Source organism: Podarcis vaucheri (assembly GCF_965113315.1).
Source record: "Podarcis vaucheri genome assembly, chromosome: 1".
NCBI classification, from domain to species: domain Eukaryota; kingdom Metazoa; phylum Chordata; class Lepidosauria; order Squamata; family Lacertidae; genus Podarcis; species Podarcis vaucheri.
Window position 1 is genome coordinate 53,155,170 of NC_138759.1, and position 24,659 is coordinate 53,179,828.

Here is a 24,659-nt window from a genome sequence, read left to right on the forward strand (position 1 = left end):
GTGAGCACTGAATGCCCTTTCTGTAATGCTTTCTAATGTTTCCTCTGCTCCTGGGCCTGTTGTTCAAAAACAAATGGCCAGGTCAGAGGACGTAAGTTGTATAATACTTGATATTTCAAATGTTAAAAGATAAATGCACTATGTACCTAATAGGATGAGTGTGTTCATGCACATGAGTGTTTGGGTGAGTTATTAGGTAGCTCAGTAGAGTGCATTTGTCTCTTTCTGTTTAGCCCACTGATTTGAATTTGCTTAAAATGATAGTGCCTGATATTATTATTATATTTATTTATTTATTTATTTATTATTAGTCTTTGGCAGCTTTTGGCATTTTGAAAATAAGGTGATTTTCTCATTGCAGTTTACATTGAGCAGGCTTTACTTTCTCCAAAAATTGCTGCCATAACTGCTCATTTCAGCTATTAGTGCATTTCCCCAGGAGATCAGATGTTCAGAGGAGCCCTTCTTTCCTTGCATAATTTGTTTCTCACCTGAAGCAAAATTGGATGTACTGGGTTTTTTTGCACTGTGTCCCTCAACACACAGAGGGCATTGGCCTTCAGTGCCACTTTCCATCAGAGTTGTTAGGTGCCATTTACTGAAGATAATGATTACTATGCATGTTTAATTTGATCTTCCTGCCTCTTTTCTCAGTCTCTAGCTTCACTTATTGACTGCTTAAATATCTTTATTTATATATTCCTCTCTGAGCATATGCCTCTCTCATCAATCATCAGAGTAGTGGTAATACAAAAGACAAAGATTGGTGTTTCCTACAGTGTTGTGATTTCACTTGGAATAATAGCACACTTTATCGTGAGTTATATCTTCCTACAATCAGCAGGATAGGATTTTATCTTAACTCTTCATACTTGCGGATTTGCTTTGTTGAGGCTTTCTCCCACTTAGGCTACCTTACAGCTCCTTTTGCTGAGAGAGATCTCATGGGGTTGCAGGCCATAATTTTCTCTGGCATTTGTGGAATGTTGTGAGTTTTTCTTAGCACAAAGGTGGTATTTAGATGTAGGTTTCACCTTAGGCTCACTGAGGGTGATTTACCAATGGTCATAACAATGTGATGGAGATACCATGATAAACTAGAGTGGTAGAAATCATGGCAGCTTTTCTTTGCCAGTGGAATTTGGGGCTGGTAAGTTAAAAGTTAAAGACATTAGTGTGGTTATATAGATATATTGGGAGTAGTGCTCTTTCTGAAGGCATGTGTTTTCTCTCTTGTGATACCATCCTTCCTTACACAATTCTCCTTTAAGTGTCTTAAAAATAACTTTACAGTCCTGACTTGGCTTTCTTTCACTCGTGACTATAATACTAACTTCTTCTCTGTACTACATCACTTCCTTTTTTTCATGCTAGCCAATGAGGAGCACTGGCCAAAGGTATGTAAGATTATTTCCCCTCCCCTTTTTGTTCCCTTTTGTTAATGTGTAGGTCGTCCACCTAAATACAACACGGTGCTGGGGTTTGGGGCTCTGACCCCCACATCCCCTCTGTCCAGTCATCCTGACTCCCCTGAAAATGAAAAGACAGAGACCACATTTTCTTTCCCCGCAACTGTTCATCCTGTGTCCCTGCCCAGCCCCAGCTCCACAGACGTAAGTAATTCTTCCTGAGAGGTTTGCTGTTCGAAGAGACCGTGGAGACTTCAGAATTTGGTTCTTTAGATGCACTGGTATTATGGTAAACTGCAATAATATGACCCCCTTCTTCAGCCCCCTACACTTCTACTTGTACCTATTCACCCCCCACCCAAACTCTGGAGTAGTGTGTGTGTGTGTATATATATATATATATATGCAGGTTTTGGTGTCTTCGGGTGTCTTCCCGTGTAAGAGTCGGGGTGTCTGTGCGACGTTTCGATGAGGTCTCACTCGTCATCTTCAGGCTGGTGCTTACGGCTTCTTGTTCCAGTAACAAGAAGCCGTAAGCACCAGCCTGAAGATGACGAGTGAGACCTCGTCGAAACGTCGCACAGACACCCCGACTCTTACACGGGAAGACACCCGAAGACACCAAAACCTGCATTCCTGTACCCGTGAAAATCTACGAAAGCATATATATATATATATATATATATATATATATATATATATGAGATATCCACAGGACATGCCAGAATGTTCATATCCTAGAATTGTAGAGTTAGAAGGGGAAATATTTCAAAGTTCTAGAAGCCCTTCCCAGATGCACAGTGATGCAGTGAATTAAAGACAGTGCATATGTGATATATTTCAGCAATCTAGTGGCAGGAGGAGAACAGGTCCTGTCACACAATTACGTATTATTACTGAATCAATAAAGTAAGGAGAAATTCTTGCTCAAGATAGTTGGACACAGCGTTAGTGGAATCAGAGGGAGTGCCTTCACTGACACCTGGCAGTTGCTTCTCGTTTATGGATTCTGCATACCTATCTGGGGAAAAGTTTTCTTTTCTGTGAAAGTATCCTCCTGGTATGTGAGCCCAGTTGCCTATTCTGCCAGTTTAGCACAGGCTGAATTAAAGTTGATCTAATCCATAGCTTGATCTGCATCACTGTCTGTTTTTGGAGAGTGTGAGTGGTAAATTTTTATTACTCAGAAGGAAGGTAAATCCATCCTTCTCATGATAGCTGGGTTGGAATTGGAAGTTCTGGACTCACAACCTTGGTGAAGTCTCATCACTTCTCTGTACCTTCGTTTCCTCATAATAAATAGCTCCATGGTTGTAAGACCCAACTAATGAACACATTTTACACACAATCAGACTTGCATAACTTTTATGTTCTAGTGGGCTGCACTAGATGTTCCTCCAATCTGTTTTTTATGCTGCTGAGCTAAGAGCCTCTGCATCTCATTCATGAAATATGCAGCTTGAGGATTGCTCTAACTTACATAACTGTATCTGTAGCCTCATTGTTGAAGCAGCCAAGAATAGCCAAATCAGGAACACCATCAGTATCTTTTCTGCACTGCTGGGTATTGCAAAAGATAAAATCAACAGGCAGCATTCCTATAGGATGCAAGTTCTGTGTTAAGAGCCATAGTCATTCATTCTCTAGGTATTGTATTATTCATGAAATCTCCCAAACTATCAGAAGGCAGTAGTAAAAATTGATCCAAACAAAGAGGACTTTCCTGCTGATTTAGCATGGTGTGCACACATGCACATGAACACATTCTACTTATAACAGGTTTGACAAAGGTTGCTAGACTCTTAAGCACATTAGCTTTATAAATAAAGCACTAGGACAGTGAGCTCATTGTCATTCCAGTTGATGTCTGTTGCACATTTTTACATAATGTTCTGAGCTTTCGGTAATGATGTAATTCTGATTAGCCATCGGCCTTCAAGCCTAGAGTGTTTTGCTAAATATCCATCCACCAAACATGTACACACATCACATGAATGTATTGCTTCCTCCAGAAATTCACCTCCTATTTCACTTCAGTGGTGTGTGTTTTTTGGAGAATTTATGGTAAATAGGTTTGTTTTCAGTTGTGTCCCTCCACTCACCGAAGATTCTTTAATCCAATATAGGATTCCCTTAATGGAATGGGGGCAGGCATTGTTTGCTGATTTCCCCCCATCTCTCTGCAGTTCCTAGACCTTCCCTGGTCTGCTCCAAAGGATTGTGGAGGCTGATGGGGCAGGTGGCCCCAGAAGATAATGAAAACTGCTTCTCTTCCATTCATGGAAACCTCTGCTAGTGCAGAGTACTGCCCATTAATGGAGAGAAACAACTGAGTACAACCTTCTGATCTTGTTAGCTTCTGAATATCTTTAACTGCCATAATCAGTTATTCAGATTAAGATGCTCATTAGGTTTCAGCTCCACTTCAACAAGTGCTCTAGGGCTAGGATGTGGGATCTGTGGCCTTCCAGATGTTGCTCTACTCAAACTTTCATTAGTCTTGGCTAGCACAGCCAGAGGTCGGGGGATTTTGTAAATTTGTTCAGCAGTATTTGGAGAGCTATATGCTCCCCATCCCTGTTCTAGGGAAACCTCATTGTGTTTGTCCTTCATGCAATCACAAAATACAAGAAAAAAGTAGGCCGTTTGAGTTTGGGTAGTCATAACGCTTCAAGAGATACATGAAAGTTTAACTCTGTTGAGTGGACAATATGAAACTGGCTGTATTATTATAGATTGAACTACCTTAGAACCCAACAATGCTCAAGTCACAGGGGATCCAACCCCCTTCTATTTTGTGAACTCATCTTAGCTACTACTACTACAACACTGTAGAAAGCTACAGAGAGTGGTATGACTGACTTAAAAGCTGGGTGGGGGGTTGAGGGATAAAATGTGAGGTTTTCATTAAGTCCCCCCCCTTCCCCCCATAATTTGAACATTGGAATCCAGCACTCATTTGATATGTAGAACTTGCAAAATCAAAGCATCTTTACATGCCAAAGTCAGGATAGCACAGTAAATTTAGGAATTAATAGAGAGAGGTTTCCATCAAAGTGTGAAGGCTTGGTTTTCAGTGTCAAAGTTTAAGCCTCAGCTAATGTTTGTGGGTAATATCCTCCCACCCGCCAGTGGTTGGTATTCTGGCATCATTTAATATGTATTCTTAATAAAGATGGGCACATTAGCATGCTATGTAAGGCAGTAGAAAACATCTGGCATAATTCAAATCCTACCACTGCTCAGTTTGATATGGAAGATTGAATTACATATTTTAAGGAGGCTGTGACACTTTTATTTCTTTCAAATTTTATCCCTATATTCTGAATTTGAAGAAAGCTTTAGAGATTGGGATTTGGATGTAGCAATTTTCCAGAGCAGCCCTCAGTTGATTGAAATTCATGTATTAAGCCATTTTCTGTTACCTTATTTCTGTTCTTTTTAGCTCTTCTTCTCTTTCTGCATTTCTGTACAGTAATCTACAAATAAAAATAGTAACTATGAGATGGTAACTGCAGAAGGAAAGAGAGAAAAGGAAACTAAATGGCTTTGCTAAGAATTTTGCATCCTAAAGTGAAGAGATAAGGAAGGGAAAGTAATGCAAAGAGTCATGCAAAACTGAAATGTCCTTGCTATTAAAACTAGTACTGGGGCCTTTGTTGCCATTTTACAGCTGGGGATGGTGTTTTGTGTTAGTCTGGTTTGGTCAAGGTTTTCCATCTCTTCTATCGAAAGGCCAAGTTTACGTAAAATAAATCAGAAAAAGTATACCTATTACTGGATATTGCAGTGATGCACCAAGGTTAAAGTTATATTAGGCTTAAAGTGGCGCATTAACTTAATTTTGCAACCAGTGCCTTCTACTTCCAAAATATGGAAAAGATGATGGCACATGAAACACATTTCTTAGGAAAGACTGTAGCTACCTTAAGAGGTAGCACCCAGGTGAAATTATGCTTATGCTCATGCTAAGCATGCCCAAGGCTATATTCCATAGCCTTTTGCAAACAATAATTTTATTGCACAATAAATATGTAGATCTTACTCATATTTGCAGAGAATCCAGGCAGCCTTTCTCCTCAGTGCTGTTCCCCAGATATCACATTTTGCCAACGTGTAGGTCACAGCTCTTTTGCCAATAGAAAGCATTAATTTTATGTTTTATCTTTGGCCCCCACCTGCTTAACCCATCCCCTTGCTTTCTTGTTTTGATTTGGCGTGCTGCGTGGAATGAGGCTGTACAGATGTCACAGGCACCTAGAAATGGCCATGACTTCACTGCTCACAATTTTCTGCCCCTATAGCTGTGCAGATTTTGCTTATTTGCTTAGAGGCTTATCAATCCAGTGTGGTCATATAGCCATTGAAAATAAAGACATACAGTAGCAGCAGCAACCACCACAGCAAATCTCTCTTATCCATCATGGTTAATGATATCAGCTTTTATTCCTTGTATATGTGTTAGTTTCACTCCTCTCCAGCATTGGAATATTCATATTCACTATTTGATTTATGCACTCTATACCCAAACAAATTAAGCACCTCAGTATTGTGAGCTCCTAGTGTTGGATCGGGCTACTAGTGTTGGATTTAAATTATTAGTTGCTTACTACAAAAGTCTCTAATGGAGCAATCCTAACTATAGAAAGCTAGCATAAGTAATGCTGGCATGTTACAGTGGCAAAAGTTACCCTTATTCCAAACTCAGTTCAGAAGGAATAGGACACTCTTTGCCAGCTACATTGGCTGGGCTGCTGGGTCACTTGACTGAGCCAGAAGGTGTTTGAAAGAGGTGTAAGTCTCTCCTTGCTCTGCCACATCTCCAGAATGCCCCCTTCTGGGGGGAATTTGTGCTAGTATAAATGATACCGTCTTAAGATCCACCGGCTGAGCACCCATTAAGATCTGCCATATCCAAATTCTTTCATCCCAGTGGATCCTAGTTTCAATTACACTGCAAGTGACTTACAATCTTTTGGTTTTTAACTTTTTTGTAACAAAAAACAGAAGCTAAAGCATTCTGCACTACCAGGGCCACCTGTCCCTCAAGTGACAGCAGTGGATACAGATCATGGACCTTTCAGAATGAGTCTCACCCTGCCAAGAGCAGATTGCATGCCATTCACCTGGTCAGAAGATCCACCTGCTAATCCATCTTGGCTGGATTAAGACTCATGTCATTGGTCCTCATCCAGTCCATTATCATGACAGGGCACCAATCAGCAGATCCACTGCCTACCTGCAGAAGATGACATAAGAGCTGTGTGTCATCGGCATGGTGATGACAGCACACTCTCAGACGCTGTCTAATCCCACCCAGCATTAAGTGAAACGTGGGTGACAAGTTCTGCACCTCCTGGAGAACCGAACCTATTGCGGCACTTTAAAAATGTTTTCCATACAGTGGATCACTGGGACTTTCACCCCACATTTAATTTCACTTACTTGGAAATAAGATGGGTGTGATCCTTAACTATATAAATAAGTGATCTGTGCTTTATAGTTTGAAATTGTACTAGGGTAGACATGGTGGCATTTGAAGAAGCTGTGGCCCTTGACGTTCCTTGTGGTTCTTTTCTGTCTGAAGAAAGTGGATCTAATCGTCAGGCACCCTTTGGTAGCTTTCTTTCTGTGTTTCATGAAAAGGATATTATTTGGGGAATTTCATTCACTTAGGACTTTACTTTGAACTGGAATTTAGTTTTCAAAGTTTGTAAGTTCCCTTTCCCCCCTCTAATTTTATAGGGTGATATCCATGAAGATTTTTGCAGTGTTTGCAGGAAAAGTGGGCAGTTGCTGATGTGTGACACGTGCTCACGTGTGTATCACTTGGACTGTCTGGACCCACCTCTGAAAACTATTCCCAAGGGCATGTGGATCTGTCCCAAATGTCAAGACCAGGTATTGTTTGACACAAAAGGGGAAGCCTCTCGCAATGGTTCTCTGCTTTTGGACAAAATGGGTGGGGCACATGGCTTAGACTTTGAGAGGGTGACAATATCTGACCTGAACTGAAATGGCCTCACAAATTCAAAGCCATCAAACGTTTGCTTTTCTGTTCCACGTCTCAGGATACTAAACAGCCATTTATTTGCCATGGCAAAGCTCGAAGACTTACGAGGAAGATTCCCTTTGATCCACTTGCATCTTTATCTATTTCTGCTTCCACAAAATAATGTTAGCTTCATTCTACAATACATGTGTTGGAAAGTCCAGTATTTTAAGGTCTAGGACAAAGCTACGTGCTGGAAAAGCAATGTTTGCATGATAATGCAGGGACACAGGGTATTTTACAGGTGCGAGTTAGCAGGCATGAGATAGATGCTAAATCTTTCCCCATAGCTGGCTCTGAGAGCAAAAATAAGCCCAGCTGGGGAGGAACGTTTTGTGATGAATAACCACATGATTAAACACCCGTCTCCCACCCACCAATTCTCTTCTGGAAATGCCCCGCTACTCCTGCATTGCTGTTAACCAACAAACACATTTGTGGGAAATGCATGTTTGCCAAAGTAACATGTAGTTTTCTCCACGGAGACTGCTCTTTGCTATCAGAGTGTTTTTCCTTTAGCTAATTAGATCAGCAGTTTGTGAATCATGAAGTCACAATCCTCTCTACTGGCAAGTTTTAAGATCAGATATGTTGTCTCTTCATTCCTGTTCAGCTTGTTAAAATTTCATCAGCAGAAAATGTTTGTAGATGCAAGGGAATGTACAAAATTGCTGACATGGTGATTAAACAAGCTTCCCTTGTGGGAGGTTTAGCACAGATGTGTGAGTATTTCATGCTATTAAATCTTGAGGGTCTTCCCAAACTATTGTGGAGGTTTTTGTGTGTGCAGTAAATGCAGTGTTTACTTGCTTGAGGTGCGTGTTGAGTTGTGGATCAGGCATCTTTTTTTGGATAATGCTTCTGTTGAAGAATTTCCCCAGTACTCAAACCTCAGTATTCTTTTGCTTGGAATTTCCTTCCCCTCTCCCCCCTCCCCATTTCAGCATACTATTGTGAGTGCTGTGTATAAGCTGGTTTTGAATATCACAGGCACATATGTTTTAGTGATTGGTAACACAATTCCCCTTCTTCCTACCAGTGCCTCACTATTTTGTTATCCATTTAGGGATTTTTATTTTTTTTAATTAATTCTTTAGGGGCTGAATGCTTGCCTGCTGAAACAACCAAGCATAGAAATGATCATGTAATTGCCTTCATTTCTCTTTCCCATTGGCCTCCCACATCCATCCCATGTCAACAAAGCATCAGGCTTCTTGTCCCGGACCAGAACTAGCAGCAACCCAAGAGGTAGAACAAAGGGGGATGTTAAGTTGTTTTATTGCCTGGGAAGGGCCTAAGAAGAGAATGGCATTGATTTTAATAGTTGCTGTGTAAGATACCCTTGAGTGTGTGTCATCTTTCCTAGAGGTAGAACATGTCAGCCAAGTGTTCCTTCTCCTTTCTTTCAGATGCTAAAGAAAGAAGAAGCAATCCCGTGGCCAGGAACTTTAGCTATTGTTCATTCATATATTGCCTACAAAGCAGGTAAGAAAATGGTGCAGGACTTGGCTTGGTTTTCTTTTCTTTGGAAAATGTTACTTTGAGGAAGGGAGTAGGATGTTTGTTTTCAGAAGGAAATTAAGAGCTGACTGCATGATAACCCCAGTAATGAAATGGATATGACAGCTTCATCCGATTCTCTTTATGTCTGCACCTGCAGCTTCAGGTATGGTCCAGTACTGGCTTTCCATTGTGCAAAAGCAGCTGAGAGATCCCATCTGCAGGGCATAATTGATACAATTGATGTACTCTCTTCCACAGCAAAAGAAGAGGAAAAACAGAAATTACTGAAATGGAGTTCAGATTTAAAACAGGAAAGGGAGCAGCTAGAACAGAAAGTCAAACAGCTCAGCAATTCTATAACAGTAAGTATTGCTGTGCTAAATGATGGTTTGTTTATCCTCTGTGTTCCGCTAGAAGCTACAGCCGTGAATCTTAGAAAATGACTGTTTACTGTGACCAATCACAGTATCAGTTCTGAGCCGTGCTTCACCACAGCTTTGTCATGGTGGTGTTTTTTAAAAGTCTCAGAGGCTTCTTATGTTTGTTAGAGCTTCTTTTTCTCTGCTAAGTCATAGTTGTAATCTATATGCTGTAGTCGTGGCTGTGAAATAGCATTTGCTTTCTTTGAACTCTTTGGTTTGCTATGTGGGCCGTATTTGGTATGGGAGCCATGTTGTATCCACCAGGTACTCTGACAAAGAATCTGTTTTTGCAGTCTCTTGTGGATCTTGGAATCCCTTTGCTTTAACTTTCATTCTCGTTTGGGCCTTTTTTTATGAGCGCACTCATTAATGCAATGTCGTTCCAATCTGCTTCAGAAATGTATGGAAATGAAGAACACCATCCTGGCAAAACAGAAGGAAATGCACAGTTCATTGGAGAAGGTAAAACAGTTAATTCGCCTCATCCAGGGCATCAACCTTTCAAAACCCATAAACTCTGAGGGCAGTTCCGTCGCCATCTCCAATGGCATGGACTCCACCAATAACGCAAAGGCTCCCGCCGCCTCCACCCCAGCCTCTTCCCCCTCCCAGAGCTGCATGGTGAACTGTACCAAGGGCGACGAGACTAAATAACATAGCACAGGAAGAAGGAGCCGGGGGAGATGGCGGCGAGGCAGAAGAGCAAAACAATAAAACTCTAGAAAAGAAAAGCTGGATTTCTTCTGGAAAGCGCAGAACTCTTTGGTTCCAGAAAGAGCGCGAAGAGGCTTGTGCCAGGCGGCACCAGAGTTGCCAATCGATCCTCCTTATTCTGTGTGTACGTGCAAAGTTTGGACCATGTTACATGAATAGTGCCAGCTGGAGGTTCTTTGCCAGCACCATGCCAAGTTAAATAATATATTTACTCTCTCTCTCTCTCTTTCTCTCTTTTACACCAGTGTGTGCCTGCAGCAGCCTCCACAGCCACTCTAGGTTTGTTTTGTTTTTGTTTTTATTTGGGGGTGGGGAGCAGGGAGGAGGAGCAGGTTTCAAATCTTATCTGCAGACCAGTTTGTTTAGCTAAGGAAACTTCAAGTCCAAAGAGCCTGTGGGCTTTTCCTGTTTCTGAATTCTCCGTACTACTAAACCAAAAATCCAGAAATATGAATTAACAAGTCCTAGGGTCCAGAGGGGTGGGGTGGTGGGAGTGGGGACCAAGCCTATCCAATAAGCAGTATTCACTATTGTTTTGACAGGAGAAACAAAAAGGAATGGGGAAGGGTTTTTCACTAAGTATCTAGTGCACACTCAGGCTGGGGATTACTAGATTGGCAGCTTTGGGTTTATCCATTTTTTTCCCCAAATAATGAAATAAATTTTTTCCCCAAAGTGAAATAAATTGCTGGTTTGGGCATCACATTGGCCCAGGAAGCTTTTGCTGAGGAAGAGGAGAAGGGAGGGGGACTAATATAATCAGCCTGGGGTTTCAGAAAAGCGGGTCACGACTGAAATGAAAATTCCAACTTTTTTTTTTTTGTACACTTGTCAAGCAAAAGTGATATTCCAAACAGTACAGCACATGTCCCAAACATATGGCCCAAATAGTAAAAAAAACAAAAAAAAAATAAAATGCCTGTTTCCTTTGTTTCCTTTCTCTTTTGGTTACAAATGTAAGGAATAGAAAAGCTGTTTTTTTCAGGCTGACAGTCCGATTAAAGAGGTAGATGGGACCTTGCATGGTATAGATTAGAAGTAATAGTGTCAGTGAGATACAGTGAGTCTTTGTGAGTCCGTGTGTCATCGTTTTGGGCACTGTTTTTTATGCAAGGGCAAAATCTTTGTATCTGGGGGAAAAACAACTTTTTTAAATTAAAAAAGAAAAAAGATATTGAGGTCTTCCTAGTGTTACTTAAAAATAAGATCAAGGTAAGAAACATTGTAAAAATTACAAAAGTGCTATTTGTTTCCTAAACAAGTGATTTCTATTAAAAAGGTGTCAGAACTGGAGAAAATGCTGTGTACTTAGAATTTTTTAACACAGGTTTTGCTTATGATGTTGCCATTCTGCTGTGTTTCTGTTTGAAAAATGCCTTGGGGGTGAGTGTCGAGAGATTGTCATGCCATTCAAATAGCCTGTGGGGTTGAACTGCATCCAATCTGCAAACCTTCCTCCAACTGGTGGAATCTCTCCTCTGTTAAGCTCTCCTAATTAACTCTTGTGCTTAAAAGCACAAGAGAGCATTGGCAGCATTTAAAAATCTTTGTCGTTATAGCACCTAGATTATAGGGAGAACGTGGAGACAAAGGATTTTAGCGTTGGGATCTGGCTCTGCTTAGCACAGCTTGTCTGTCTTCTGAAGCAAATTGTCGCAGTAATTTCATGCTATTAAAATGCTGGTGCTGGACATGAGATGAGCGAGTCTGAAATAGCCACCTTTGCATAGACAAGTGCAAATGGCCTATATTTCATACCCTTTCACTTCCATGGCAGCACTCATGTTGGCGTAAGTCATGGCAGTCAGCCCAGGTCCATGTTAGAAAGTCTCTCCTCTGTCAGACAGCCAGTGATGGTGCTGCCGTGCTTTCACTATTCTGTGTTAAAGAACTATGCATCCTAATGCACTTTATTTACATAATCATCTGAATTTTGTTCCTGCCACTCATTGTTTGTGGCGGTTTCTTTACTTCTAGCCTCCAGTCTTGTCCCTCAAGGACTCCTCAGTGACACTCAGTTATGCTCACGGTCCAGCAGCTGATCTTTTATCATTATACATATCAGTGAAGAGTAAGGATAATTCGTGTCAAATAGCCTTAGCTTTACGTTTGAAAAAGATCAGGCCTTACCATTTGACTTTTGATACTCCATAGTGAAGTTGGCAGCTTTCTAAGTACCTGGTGTTATTAGCAAGTAAAGTCAGAAGGCAGCCAATCAGGAAAATTGCTCAGAGGAAATAACACTTTTTATAGCAATACACAGAACAAAATATCATTGGGGGCATGTTTGAGAGGCCTTTTCATCTTGTGACCTACCAATACAAATGTAGCCCACCAGATCCCTGATAATCCTAGTTTTGCCTGCCTTTGAGTGCAGCAAACGAGCAACCGTGTGTGTTGGGTGGTTTGCATTTGGCTTGATGGGTCACGCAATTTGCAAACCTACATTTAGATATTCTGAGTGTAATGGGTGAAAAATAGACAAGTCCTCATATTTCAGGCCAGAAGCTGGATTTCCAGCAGCAAGGAACAGGAGGAAGCCAATTACCCTCTTCTGGTTGATAAATTGGTGTTGGCTGTTGACAGAGGCAGGCGAATGGGATTTCTGATTTCAGCTGTTCCCATGTGCATGTGGCCCTTCCTTCCCCTCACCAGACACACTTGCCATCCTTGTATTCTTTTCCCTTAAAGCCATAGGTTCATTCAGAATGGCCACACATGCATGAATTTGGGCAGTGGCCATCATGCCCTCTTAGCCTATGATGTAAGGTGCAGGGAGTGCAGAACTATTTGCTTTATCTTAAACATGGAACAGGTGCCAAAAATAGTGATCTTGTGTTGAATTCTCTGCCTCCTTTGTGTTTCAGGCCATGAAAATTTGTACCACACAGAGAGGGAAGACTAGAGCTCAGTGCAAGGCTGTTGTTGGGGGAAGGGAAAGAGAGTCGTGTGTTGATCTGTGCTGAGGAAGGGGCATTTGTCTGCTACCTTCCACTTTTAAGCAATTTAAAAACTGTGCCTCAGCAAAGTAGTATTAATAACATGCTATCTTTATGCCCCCACAATGGGGCTGACAGTTAGTCCCTGGTACTTTCTGAAGGGAAAACAATTTATTATACAAAGGTCTCCCATGTGTTGAAACCCTGCTTTGGATTTAGCCATGGGATTTTTTTTTTGGGGGGGGGGGGTTACTTTACATTTGGCCTCTCTTGACTAGTGACATCTGTGGTATAACTTTGCTTAGCCTGCAGCACTGGAGTGATCAGCTAGTTCAAGGTACTCTTGTGAATCTTTAATTTTGTCATTCGTCTGATTTTGTGTGTACTTCTCTCCTTGCCCCTTCACCCCCGCCTCGCTGGCATCTCCTGTCCGGGAAATGCCACCAGCTAAGTTTAAGAGGGATTTGGCTTCTGGAAATATAGCCAAAGGAGAAAATAAAGTTTGGGCATGTTTTGTTTGGCTGTGCAGAAAGATCCTTGCTTGGGTAGCAGATGTGTCAGATTTCCTTTTGCCTTGAGAAAACGTAGGGGAACCACAGTATCTTTGTTCATCAGGGTATCAAGTTTGTCACCCTGATTTTCTTAGAATTCAGAAACATAATTAGTACTATGAGAGGACAGTGTTCTGCACCTGAAGGCTGGATCCTGGCTAGTTGCTTGCATGCAAATGACATTGCCTCTTTACATCCTACTCCTAAACATTCTGCAGGAGTTGCCTGCTGCTGCCTTGGCTCATTTGTGGTACGCTGTGTGAACGTCAGGGTGTACACTCACGTGCTGGTGCAGCAAAGTCCAGAGAGTACCCATCCATATTTGAGGATGCAGCCGGGAGTTTTTATTTGCTTATTTGCAATTGAAAATGGAAAGAATGGCTTGTGTGGTCAGACTCCATTAGTAGTTGTAAGGTGGAACCTATTTGAACTTGTGACTTTTCTGACGCTAAAGAAGTCTTGTACCAGATTTACATCTTTCTTTTTTTTTACTGAAGAGGCACTGTCACAAGAATAACTACAGCTTCCTAGTTGTTGGGAAATTGCAGCAAGCATAGCCCATGCATTTGTGATTGGAAAATACAAATTAGAAGATGATAGTCGGTACTTGTGCAAAAACAACATTTCTCTCATTCGGGCCAACAATTCTGTGTACTATCTTTACTGCTTTTATTTCACTTCTTTCAAACCATTTTAAGTCTGACCATTATTTATATAACCTTTTAAATTCCCCTAAAATGTGACTGTGGTTCATGACCCCAGCCCCAGCACTGTAACGCTGCTATTTTAGTTTGGTGCCCTTGGTCAATCCAGTAATGCAGTGTACACAGTTGTGTCTGGGTCCAGGGTAAGCAGAAATGCCTACCCCCCCCCTCAAAAAAGTTTAGGAGGCTTTTTTTTACTTGTTTTCTAATATGTATGCAGGTTAGAACAATGCTCAATTATGTGCTAAATCCCGGTCTAACCCTCTGCAAATGACACTGCAGGTCACAAAAACAGAAAGGCCTAAACTCAGTGACAATTACAGCATCTAATTTCCTTCCCCTCAGTTGAGGATGATAAGAAGCCTCTTTGTTATGGGGTCTATAATTTTGCCCAGGTGCTGAGTGTTTCTTTACATGACCAAGAATGGACAACAGCAAACATTCCCTGGTGAAGCTGTCATTATCTGCATCAGTGTTGGCAGCTTTTAGAAATAGCTCTGCACAGCACCTCCATTTTTATTGTGGTTGGAATAAATAGTTATTGACCCTGGCATTTATCATCCCCCTTCCCCTAGCACATACTCCTCTTGAGTTTAGCCAGGGCTCCCTTTGCAGCTCAGTTATGTGAGCCTAGAGGGTGAGTATTGAGTCCACCATCCACTCCCCCAGCAATAAGCGCTGTACCTGCATCCCAATCTGCTGGGGAGTCTGCTCACTCCACAGTGCCACACCTGTACATCCCCACAGTGAAGGAAGGCGCCTTGTTGAGAGAATGTGCTTTAGCAAGGATTGGACTAAGCTGGTCCTTCACTCTTCCTATGGCATGGAACAACATCAGGGGTCTACACACCCTTGCTGGTTGCATTGGAGTCTCATGAGGACACCAGTTGAAAAGTCCTATTAGTGCCAATTTACATTATGAACAACAGGCCTGTGAGAAGTGAACCAAGACTAAGAACGGGCATTATCAATAAAGTTTTATCTTGAAATTGTATGTCAGTTTGGTCATATCCGAACTAGCAAATACTGAATAGTCCTTAGCTTTTCTACTCTGTCAAGTCCAAGTGGTTTGTTGGATGTTACACTCACCTGTGGCTTATGTTGTAGTTTCATTCCATTCTTCGGTAGTAGAGGAACCGGCAGTGTGCTGCTTACAAGCCAACTATCCCATCTGTGTCTCAAGACCATTGTTGAAGCCAGAATATTTCTAGTAACTGGAATAAGGACTCTTTGAAATAAGTGGTCTGTGAAAGAGGCCATGACCCTAAAAGGAAATTCACAGCCTTTGTTTTTAAGGCAGTGGGTTTCTAAACCCTCCTCCCCCATGTACACTGATGTATTGATTCATACATAGCCAGCATCCTCCCATCTCTTCTTCTCCTGATGTTTGTGCCAGATAAACTCAACCTCACTCGTGCTGCCTCTGCATCCATCCTGAGTTCCCATACCTTTAAGTGAACTGGGCACAATATTGCTTTCACAGATCAACACCCTGTGAATGTTATATGGATGCATGACTTCTGTTGGTTAGGTGGGTTTCTTTTTTGTTAAGTTTTTCTTTTTCTTTTTTTAAGAAATTGAATAGCCTGGTGCTCATAGTGATTTGCAGTCTCTTTGCTGCCTTCTTTTCTGTAGCCTTCCAGTCCCTTGTGGGTTTGGTACAATTGTGTCTAGATTTTAGTCTATTAAGGTGGGAAGAAAAAGAAGGGGTCCAGAATAAACGATCAATTTGTATTTATTTAACATTTTACTAAATAAAACTATGAAATCTATTGTCTCTAGTTGTTTATCATGCAGCTGTGTTCATGTGTGCTGATCACTCTTTGCTTTATCCACACTGAAGCTGCAAACGAAGAGAAATGCCGCTTCTCCCATCAAAGCTGAAGGCTTAACTGCAAACAGGTATGTTGTGCCACACCCTAAAGGTGCAGACACTGCAGGCAGATCAATATTGGCACTTCCAGGATTTGGAAACTAAGGCTAGCCCAAGGCCTAATTCTGTCTTGTATTTCTAGTGTAGGCCCCATATAAATAGAGAATACTCAGAGCTGCGTTTCAGCTCCTGTCTTCCATCCTTTCAATTCTCCTCACTTGGCCTTTTCCCCTGGGGCCCCATTGCAACAGTTTTCTTCACCACCGCATGCTTATAGTATAGGAAGAGTCTTTTGTCCATTTAGTGCTCTGCTATCCTATATTGAGCTCCTTTCTCCCATTTTCAAAATCCTCCAGTGCAATGAGGTCTTTTCCCAGCTGTGCTGACCTTATGCTTCCCTCCAGTCCTCCTCATTCTACACTTTGAGGCTGTTCTTCCGAGCAGTTAGAGGTTTGCAATATCTATGATATCACAGCTGATCAGCCATAAAAGCAGGTAGGGGACCTTTACAGCACACCTGCAAAGCTGAACCTCTCCTATACTTATTATTTCTTGGCCTGTAGAAAAATAAAATACAAAGTTTTATAATGATAAAGAGTCTGGGCTTCAGTTTCCCTTCTTTACAGAATTTAAAGCTCCCTGGACCTGCAAGGAGAGTTGGCAATGACCTGAACTTGGCAAAGTCTACTGCAATCACTGACAGCTTGGTCCTATGAGGGCAGTAGAATAAGTCAAGTGTGCTTCAACTTCTGGGAATAGCTTCCTGTATGGATTGTCCTAAGTGGGTGGTAACTAAGTTTTACTCAGAAAGTAGACCTGTTGAAAATAATGACTAATTAACTTGACTAAGGCCCACTAATTTCAGTGGATCTACTTCGAGTAAAAGAAAGTTGGATACCATGCAGAATACTTTCCTGTCCCTGGCAGATTTGTGGGTTGTAGCCAAGAGTTCCCTGAAGGAATTGTTTCTCTAGTTTGTTCTCTCCCCTGTTCCTCATTTTCATGACTAGTAGAAATGAGAAACGCATTAATACTATGTGGACATAATAACCAAACAACTCTCACAGCAGCTTGAAAAGGATTTTCCTCAAAACTTTAATGTTTTTTAAAAAGGAATACTTGTGCCCATGCTGTACAGTGCTCAGTGTGGGACAGTTTCAGCGTTTACATCAGCCTGTCTAGAGGGATGGAAAACTTTAATCCCAGCACTTTGGAAGCTCTTGAATTCCATGAAATCAAAGGAAAAATCAAAGATTCCAGCAGAAGAAGAAGACCCTAGACAGACTCCAGAACCAAAGAGAGAAACTACCAGAAAATCTATGACACCCAAATCATTTACAGCTTGTGAGAAATCACCTTAAATTATATAAACAGCAAGGAAAGAGTTTTCCCATTACATCTCCATCCTTGTGCTCCAGTGTTTGATAATTGTGGACCATGGCTGGGCTGAAGCTGCTCCCAGCACAGACATTCAGCTACAGCATACATTAACAGACCCTACGTCAGTTGCAGATACAGCAAGATGCTCATGTGTTCCTTTCTTCAAGAAGTGGAATTAGTCCCTTCGAGCATCAGGTTCACCAAGCAGCTATCAGGACGGAAGCCTGCATGCAATGACTTGCCTACTTCCATGGTTGCACAGACTTAATCTGTAATCAGCTGTGACACTTAACTGCATCTAGGCTGAAGACAGTCCGATTCCATTATGGACTCCTGCACAAGGCCCAATTGTGCAGTCCTTGGTCCTGATCATACAAACACACAGTTTGAGCTGATCTTACTCAGGAAAGCAGCTGATCAAGGCCATAGTCCAGCAGATATAGGAAGGGCAAGACTTGCGTTCCTCCATGGGAGGGGGAAAGTATGTTTGGCAATGATGTGCAACATCAAGCTAAACAAGATTTACTGAATAGTAGCCATGATAAGAGGTTCTATTTAGCTCCGGTGAGATGAACTACACCCGCATTTTAGATGTGGGGGTGGGGGGCGAATAGGCAAGCAGGGTTTGGGCTTTTTCCAAAATGCCCTGCTTACACATTTTCAAGGACTCTCGCCTGAATCATGTTGGAAAGAAGTTCGTTTGGACTAAAGGGATCTTGGTTTCAGCCATGTACTCACAGCAAAGCATGTGCGCTATATAGCCCCTGTAACAAGGACCTGGCTTTGCTTACACTAGGCTTTTTTCTAGATAGTAAAGTTATCCATGAAGTAGGCACAAGGCAGATTGAAGAGAAAGTTCCTTACCACTACCCCTGACAGCCACATTTCTTGGTGGGCAATTTCCCAGAAGCCATGTGGTGGTGGTCAATAGCACCGAAGGCAGAATGTGGGTGAAGCAACAGTTGTGACTCTTCTGCCTTGTGTAGTTGTGTGTGTGTTATGGGACACCCTGTGCTAAAATATTTTCTATTCCAGTGCAGGGCTTCTCTACACACACATTATAAAAAGGAAAGGAAAGGCTGCACCCATAGAGATAAGCAGGGACACATGCAGCCCCTAGGCCTCAGGTTCCCCACTTTAAACTTTCACAGTAGGTCCCACATCATCCTTTTCCCATCAGTAAATCCCTGATCCATGACCAACAGGAAGGCTATGCAGATTTGTAAAAGGGTACAGGCAACTCCTGTTTTGCATGGGTTCAAAGAATGTGCGACTGTGCACACATACACTGGTTTTGGGCCTGCAAGATGGTGTTACAGGGTCGGGTGGGCTTATGCATGCTCCACCAACATGCACAGTACCCTGACATACAACCCATGCACAAATTGAGTTGCCTGTATATGCATACAGTCCCTCTTGCCACATATATAGGAATAGCTCACATAAGATTTTCTAGATGCTCACTTTATATGATTTAGTCATAATTGTCCTATTTCGGTTTTGGCTTAGAGGGGACAAATGAAAGAGCTGGAAATAAGATGGGGCTACTACACTGATAGAGGGACACAAGACATTACTAGAAGTCTCAATTTCCACGTCTAGTCTACCTTTCTACCACAGGAAACAGGTGACTGTAGCTGAATTAAGGCATCAGGCTCGTGGGGTGGGAAAGGCCCACCTTCAAAACAGCAACAGAGGAAGTTGCTTTAGAGTCAGGCCACTGGTACACCAAGAGGAAGTGGCTCTCCAGGATGTCAGCTCAGGAACACACCTTCCCTCCTCTTCATTCCCATGCTTCCCCCCTCAATTTGGAAACAGATGTACACAAATGTATGGAACTTGCCTAATTTAGATTGGGAGCACTGTTTTGATTGGCTCCATAGCCCTGAATGACATGCCACCCGCCCCGCCCCAACCGGCTGCAATTGTACCCACAACTTAGACAAAGTGTGTGGCATCCGGCTACCATTGGGAGAGTGGCTCTGCCGTCGGTCTGCACTGCTCCAGGACACGAGCGTGGTCCGCTGTCCCTCCTCTGCAGGGCATGAGTTGCCTTGCACGGACTGTCCTTTGGTGTGTGTCTTGCCGTTCACAGGCTTCTCTCGGCAGTGAGGTATTTGAGTGCAGCGGCGCCATATTTGCGCGACAGGTCCTGGTGGAACTCCTCCCGCAGGGTCTCCAGGCAGTCGCGGTAAGTGGAGCTCAGGCGGAACTTGGAGATGTCAAAACTGGGTGCGTGAGGCATATGGATCATGAAGGCATTGGGCAAGACCAGCAGCTCATTCTCCTGCAAAAAGGCATGAAGTTGCTAGAAAGGCCGGCTCCCTCGGAAGCCACGCACCCCAGCCCTGGATTTCTGGGAACGCATAAAGAGGCAACCTTGCGGGAGACGTTAAGCAGCACACTCACCTGGGCGTCAAGCTCCATGATGTGAGACACCTTGTTCCAGCCGAAACCGACAAATCTCTGGTCGTACAGGGGGCAGTCGCGCCTCACTACAACGTAAGGCTCAAAGTGCAGCTGCCACTCCACGCGATAGGGCACCGTGGCTGTCCGCCACTTGGCATAGTCCGTTGGGGCATGGCCCTGAGGCCACACATGGTACCTGCACACAGATACACAAGGGAGCTGAGAAAAGTCTGCACCTCGGACTCCTTGTCTCCTAGTCTGACACTCCGACCACTGCACCACACTGGCCGGGGTAGCCAGCCTCTTAGAGCCATTCTGAAGCTCTTTAGTCAGCAGGGCAGAGTTGGGCTTGGATGAGGGAGATCGGCCTTCATGTCTTAGATTTGCCACAGACCCACAGCATGGCCAGGGCAAAGTCACCTTGGTCTCAACTCCCCACCTGTAAAATGGCAATGATGCAAATATGCCCCTATGAGTGCACAGCTGTGCCCTAACAGGTGGCTGGGAACTGGATGAGCCCAGGACTAAGGAAAAGGGCATGAGGAAAAGCAGAAGACTCATAGGATCCAACGAAGAGTTGGGGGGGGATGGAAATGAGGAAAGGGACTATTTATTTAAAATATTTGTACCATGCTCGGCACGGGGCTCCAAAGCAGGGAGAGGGGACAACATGGAATGAAAATAAAGAGGGGGCAAATTGTGCCCCTACATCCCAACAGAAGAATGAATGCACATATGCCAGTTAAAAATGGCCAGTCAAATTTTAGACTGCAAGCCACCACTAAGAAGGGTTAAGTGCTGGGGCTGGTCATGCCTGTTATCTGGTTTCAGAAGGCAGTCCAGCAGTTGGTTGAGCCAACATTTCAGCTGCTAGCGAGGGGTTTTTTGGTCCCCACACCTACCTGAAGGTATAGAGGGAGCCCATGTCCAGCATGGAGAGCAGCTCCGCTTTGGATTTGGGAAAGGTGAGGCGGTAATGCAGAGTCTCAAATGCAGGCACAATGAGGGCTGCCTTCCTTTGGGGCAGCTCAAGCTGCAAAATGGAGGTCCTGAGGCACAAAGGGGAGGGGGAAATGCTGTTGGTCTGTTGCTAAACGGAGGAGTCCAAGCATCCTGTATCCCTTCCCCATGAAAAATGTTCAGTGCTGGCATGGGAGCGACACATACTGGTGGAGCCATCCTCTCCCAGTATGGAAGTGTCTACTGCTTCACACAGGCTGGGAAAGGGCAAAGCACCCACCTGAGATAATCATAGAGGCCATACATAGGCAGGAAGTCAATGTCCGTCAGGAAAACATAAGATGTCTGTGCATTCTTCAATGCTACGTTGCGCAAGAAGTTGACAGGGTAAAACTGCCCTTCCTTGTACACAATGTGATAGGCAACGTTCCTGCGGTTACTCAGCACTTCCGAGGCCTGGGCATAGCGCAGGAATTGCTGGGCCTCTGCATCTGACATATATAACGCCAGACTAATGGGGCCTGTCCAGTGTTTGCATATGGCCTCCAGCATCTGTAACCTGCAAATCAATGGGACAAGTCAAGAGTGCAAGACACCCTCAGTTGGCAACAACAAAAAGCCACAAGGCTGAGCCACCCAGGCCTGAAGGAACAGGAGAATCTGCATCCAGTCCTGCAGTGAGTTTTTCCTTCCTGGTTTCTTGTGTGTGCAAGCTTCTGTTGATAATTGTATCAGAGGAGGCTGTCTACACTACGTCCTGGAAGCTGCCACCATTTGCACACAATTCCTTGGTTTCTTAAAATATAACCTTACAAAACTTGGCGCAACTGATCTGGACAGTATTGGTTTTGTGTTTGTGTTACTCCTCTTCCTAACTATTGTCCAATCCTTCTGCCACCATCAGAACCATTCTTTTAATGGCTGGCTTGCACCATTGCACCCATTTTCTGACTCATGCAGCTAGGTTTTGTTCCTTTCATATTTCACTGCCATATTTCTTCTAGTATTCAAGGGATACTAGTCATCTTTTGCTAAATATTTCCCAGCAACTCTGGGTGATAGAAACCCATTCTAAAAAATAAACAAAAGCAGAATTCTCTGAAAAGGATTGTCACCCTCGCAGCTGGGCAGTGAGAATATTGCCATAGAGATTTCCAGTTTGATTAACTCAGCTTGGGCACAGAGGCCTCCTGGACCAATAAATTCATATAAAAGAGCCACAAGCTGGCTGGACGTTTAGCTCCCAAGCAGAAGAATTTATGCTGGAAGGCACAACATCTCCCCCTCTTCCTTTCCCATCTGGTACCTGTCCATGGAGAGCTGAGCTACAAGAGTGACATCAATTGCATCAGCCAAGATCGGGAAATCGTACTGCAGGAAGAAGAGATGCACCCGGTGCTGAATAAGGCTCTGTCTCCGAAAATCATAGCAAGGATCATCTTCATCCAGCTCCTCTAGGGCCTGCTGGAGCTAAATTTTACGCAGGGGTGAGAGGACAAGGAGAGAGAGATAAGGCTAAGTTGGCAAGTTGACCTAGAGTGAAGCACAGCCACAAAGCAGCTTTAAAAGGCAGAGTTTCTAGAGCCTGAGATACTGCTGGGAGAGTGGGGAGGGTCTTGAGCAGGGGTCAGCAAACTTTTTCAGCAGGGGGCCGATCCATTGTCCCTCAGGTCCTGTGGGGGGCCAGACTATATGGGGGGGGGATGAACGAATTCCTATGCCCCACAAATAACCCAGAGATGCATTTTAAATAAAAGGACACATTCTACTCATGTAAAAACACACTGATTCCCGGACCATCCGCGGGCCGGATTGAGAAGGCGATTGGGCCTGATCCCAGGCCTAATCTAAGACCCCAGGCCTCAGTTTGCCTAACCATGGTCTTGAGTTTTGTACTAAGCAGAATATAACCTCATCAGTCCACTAATCCTAACTGAAATAATGTGAGCGCATTGTTCTGAGTGTGGTGAAAACGTGCCAGATTTCTTTAGGTTTGCCATTACATTTTATTAGGAATAAAAACTAGAAGAGAACAATGAAACCCAAGCAAAATATCATGGGTGCAAGTAGAACAACGACTAAAAATCACCATCACCAGGCAACTTAGCTGGAATGAAGATGCCTCACTTAGAAAAGGAGCCCGAGACAATCAGGGTTTTAAAGAGGCCAGGTTGCATAGTAAGGCATGCACATAGTTTTTTGAACTACACACCCCCTCCATTTAAGAGAGCAGCTAAATAAATGGGAAGTCTGGAGGGATTTTCCATTTCAGGCATGAGGAGAAGGGAGAAGGATAGAAAATTAGGCTCCCACCTGACCACTGGGCAAGCTGGGGAGGCTGGCACAGCCAAAAAGCTCCCTGCGCAGCAGGTTGCCATCATACTCAAGGAAGGTCAAGTAGAGGTTCCGGAAGAACTCCACGTGCTTATTCTTCACCCGCAGCTTCTTGGGAGAGTTCCAGTGGATCACCTGAGAACAGATAGCTAAAACATAAGGCTGGTTACAGGTGCCAATCCACTCCACATCTTCAGTCAAGCCCCTGCAGAACTAACATTGTCCTAGACTGGCGATGCCTGGAAGGCTCAGCCAAGGGTCACCGTTGCAAAAGGAATTCAGGGAAGACTCAGCCAGGGAGGAAATGCCCACCTTAAGATCAGACACCTCTGTGTAGCACTGCTCTGCGCGGGTGTGATCAGAGAGCTGCACGTTCCAGAAGCAAGGGAGTTGGTATACCAGCGTTGGGCTCTGTTTGATCACTGCATTAAAAATGTCCTAAAAGAGAGATTGCAGTTTGCACACTGGGCACTCTGGAAGAGGAGAAAGGCCCAGAGTAAAACCAAGTGTGAAGCCAAACGAGGAAGAAATAAATAGGTCTTTATCCCGCTACAACCCACAATGTCTGCAGGAGACAAAAGGTGTGTCCGGGGGCCCAGGCTGGAGGACAGCGAGGCATGCAGAGCTCAGAGCACTTGCCTGGTCGGCCAGCGAGGTGGACAGCATGCTCATGAGCTCCCGCTCGGCTGTCAGGCGCCACATCTGCTCCCAGCCGATTCGGCGTAGGCGCTCCAGCAGCAAGAGGATCACTCCTAGGAGAAGAGGAAACCATGAACACCACCACGATTGGACAGAAGCAACCAGGGCATCCCTCAGCTCAACTCTTAACAATGTGCTTCCACAATGTGCATCTTTTTAGAAGTGGAAGAGGGCTCTGTTTTCCTGGATCCCCAGGAAACCTCCTTGTGTGGTTAAGATCCCTTTGGCGAAAGAGAGTTTGCAAACATCTTAATCAATAAAAATGCTATTTTAAAATCCTTGCAACAGGAGGAGTGGCTGCTCTTCGGTGCTGACAACCAAGCCGACAAGCATGGAGAACGAGTCTTTTCCTACAGCAGCAGCAGCAGCCATGAACTCTTTCCTGCCTCCCCACTAGGGGTGCCTGCTTGCATGGAGAAACAGTTCTCTGGACAACCACCAGGTGGTGCCAAGATATCCTACAGACCTGCCAAGCAGCTATCCATGATAGAAAGCTTGTTTCTGGAGTCACTGTCTATCAAGAGGAGCTGGTGTGCGTGTCTATTGCCACGCCATTCGACCCAGCTCCATCGCTGGTTACTCACACCCTGAAATACCAGCAGTAGAATAGTTTACAACTTCACTGAACTACAACTCCAAGGTGTGGGGGGGGGGGGAGGCAACGACAGTCAACACTGGCATAAAACCAACATAAGCATGCCCTACAAAAA

The 24,659-nt window shown here is 43.7% G+C and overlaps 2 protein-coding genes and 1 long non-coding RNA gene across 15 annotated transcripts in view; 1 reads left to right on the forward strand and 2 right to left on the reverse strand.

Moving 5' to 3' along the window:
* PHF21A (PHD finger protein 21A) overlaps positions 1-10,316 on the forward strand; it is a 127,987-nt gene extending 117,671 nt beyond the window's left edge. For 3 of the 5 annotated variants that reach the window (XM_082225056.1, XM_082225054.1, XM_082225055.1), the window contains exons 14-18: positions 1,450-1,613; positions 7,155-7,310; positions 8,871-8,946; positions 9,223-9,326; positions 9,783-10,316. In XM_082225056.1, the coding sequence (XP_082081182.1) occupies positions 1,450-1,613; positions 7,155-7,310; positions 8,871-8,946; positions 9,223-9,326; positions 9,783-10,040 (758 nt within the window). In that variant the 3' untranslated portion in view covers positions 10,041-10,316. Of the gene's footprint in view, positions 1-1,374; positions 1,398-1,449; positions 1,614-7,154; positions 7,311-8,870; positions 8,947-9,222; positions 9,327-9,782 lie in introns of all 5 variants that reach the window. The other 2 variants (XM_082225058.1, XM_082225057.1) reach the window with 1 other exon arrangement.
* Positions 10,317-13,281: 2,965 nt separating this feature from the next.
* On the reverse strand, positions 13,282-14,417 carry LOC309535080. The gene is made up of 2 exons (XR_014221008.1): positions 14,348-14,417; positions 13,282-14,256 (listed from the first exon to the last, which is right to left on the reverse strand). It is a non-coding gene; the product is annotated as an uncharacterized lncRNA (long non-coding RNA).
* Positions 14,418-17,238: 2,821 nt separating this feature from the next.
* LARGE2 (LARGE xylosyl- and glucuronyltransferase 2) overlaps positions 17,239-24,659 on the reverse strand; it is a 46,486-nt gene continuing 39,065 nt past the window's right edge. For all 9 annotated transcript variants that reach the window (XM_082224726.1, XM_082224723.1, XM_082224719.1 and 6 more), the window contains 8 exons: positions 23,890-24,002; positions 23,563-23,688; positions 23,230-23,385; positions 22,223-22,386; positions 21,197-21,475; positions 20,859-21,005; positions 19,957-20,152; positions 17,239-19,834 (listed from right to left, as the gene is read on the reverse strand). In XM_082224726.1, the coding sequence (XP_082080852.1) occupies positions 19,637-19,834; positions 19,957-20,152; positions 20,859-21,005; positions 21,197-21,475; positions 22,223-22,386; positions 23,230-23,385; positions 23,563-23,688; positions 23,890-24,002 (1,379 nt within the window). In that variant the 3' untranslated portion in view covers positions 17,239-19,636. The remainder of the gene's footprint in view (positions 19,835-19,956; positions 20,153-20,858; positions 21,006-21,196; positions 21,476-22,222; positions 22,387-23,229; positions 23,386-23,562; positions 23,689-23,889; positions 24,003-24,659) is intronic.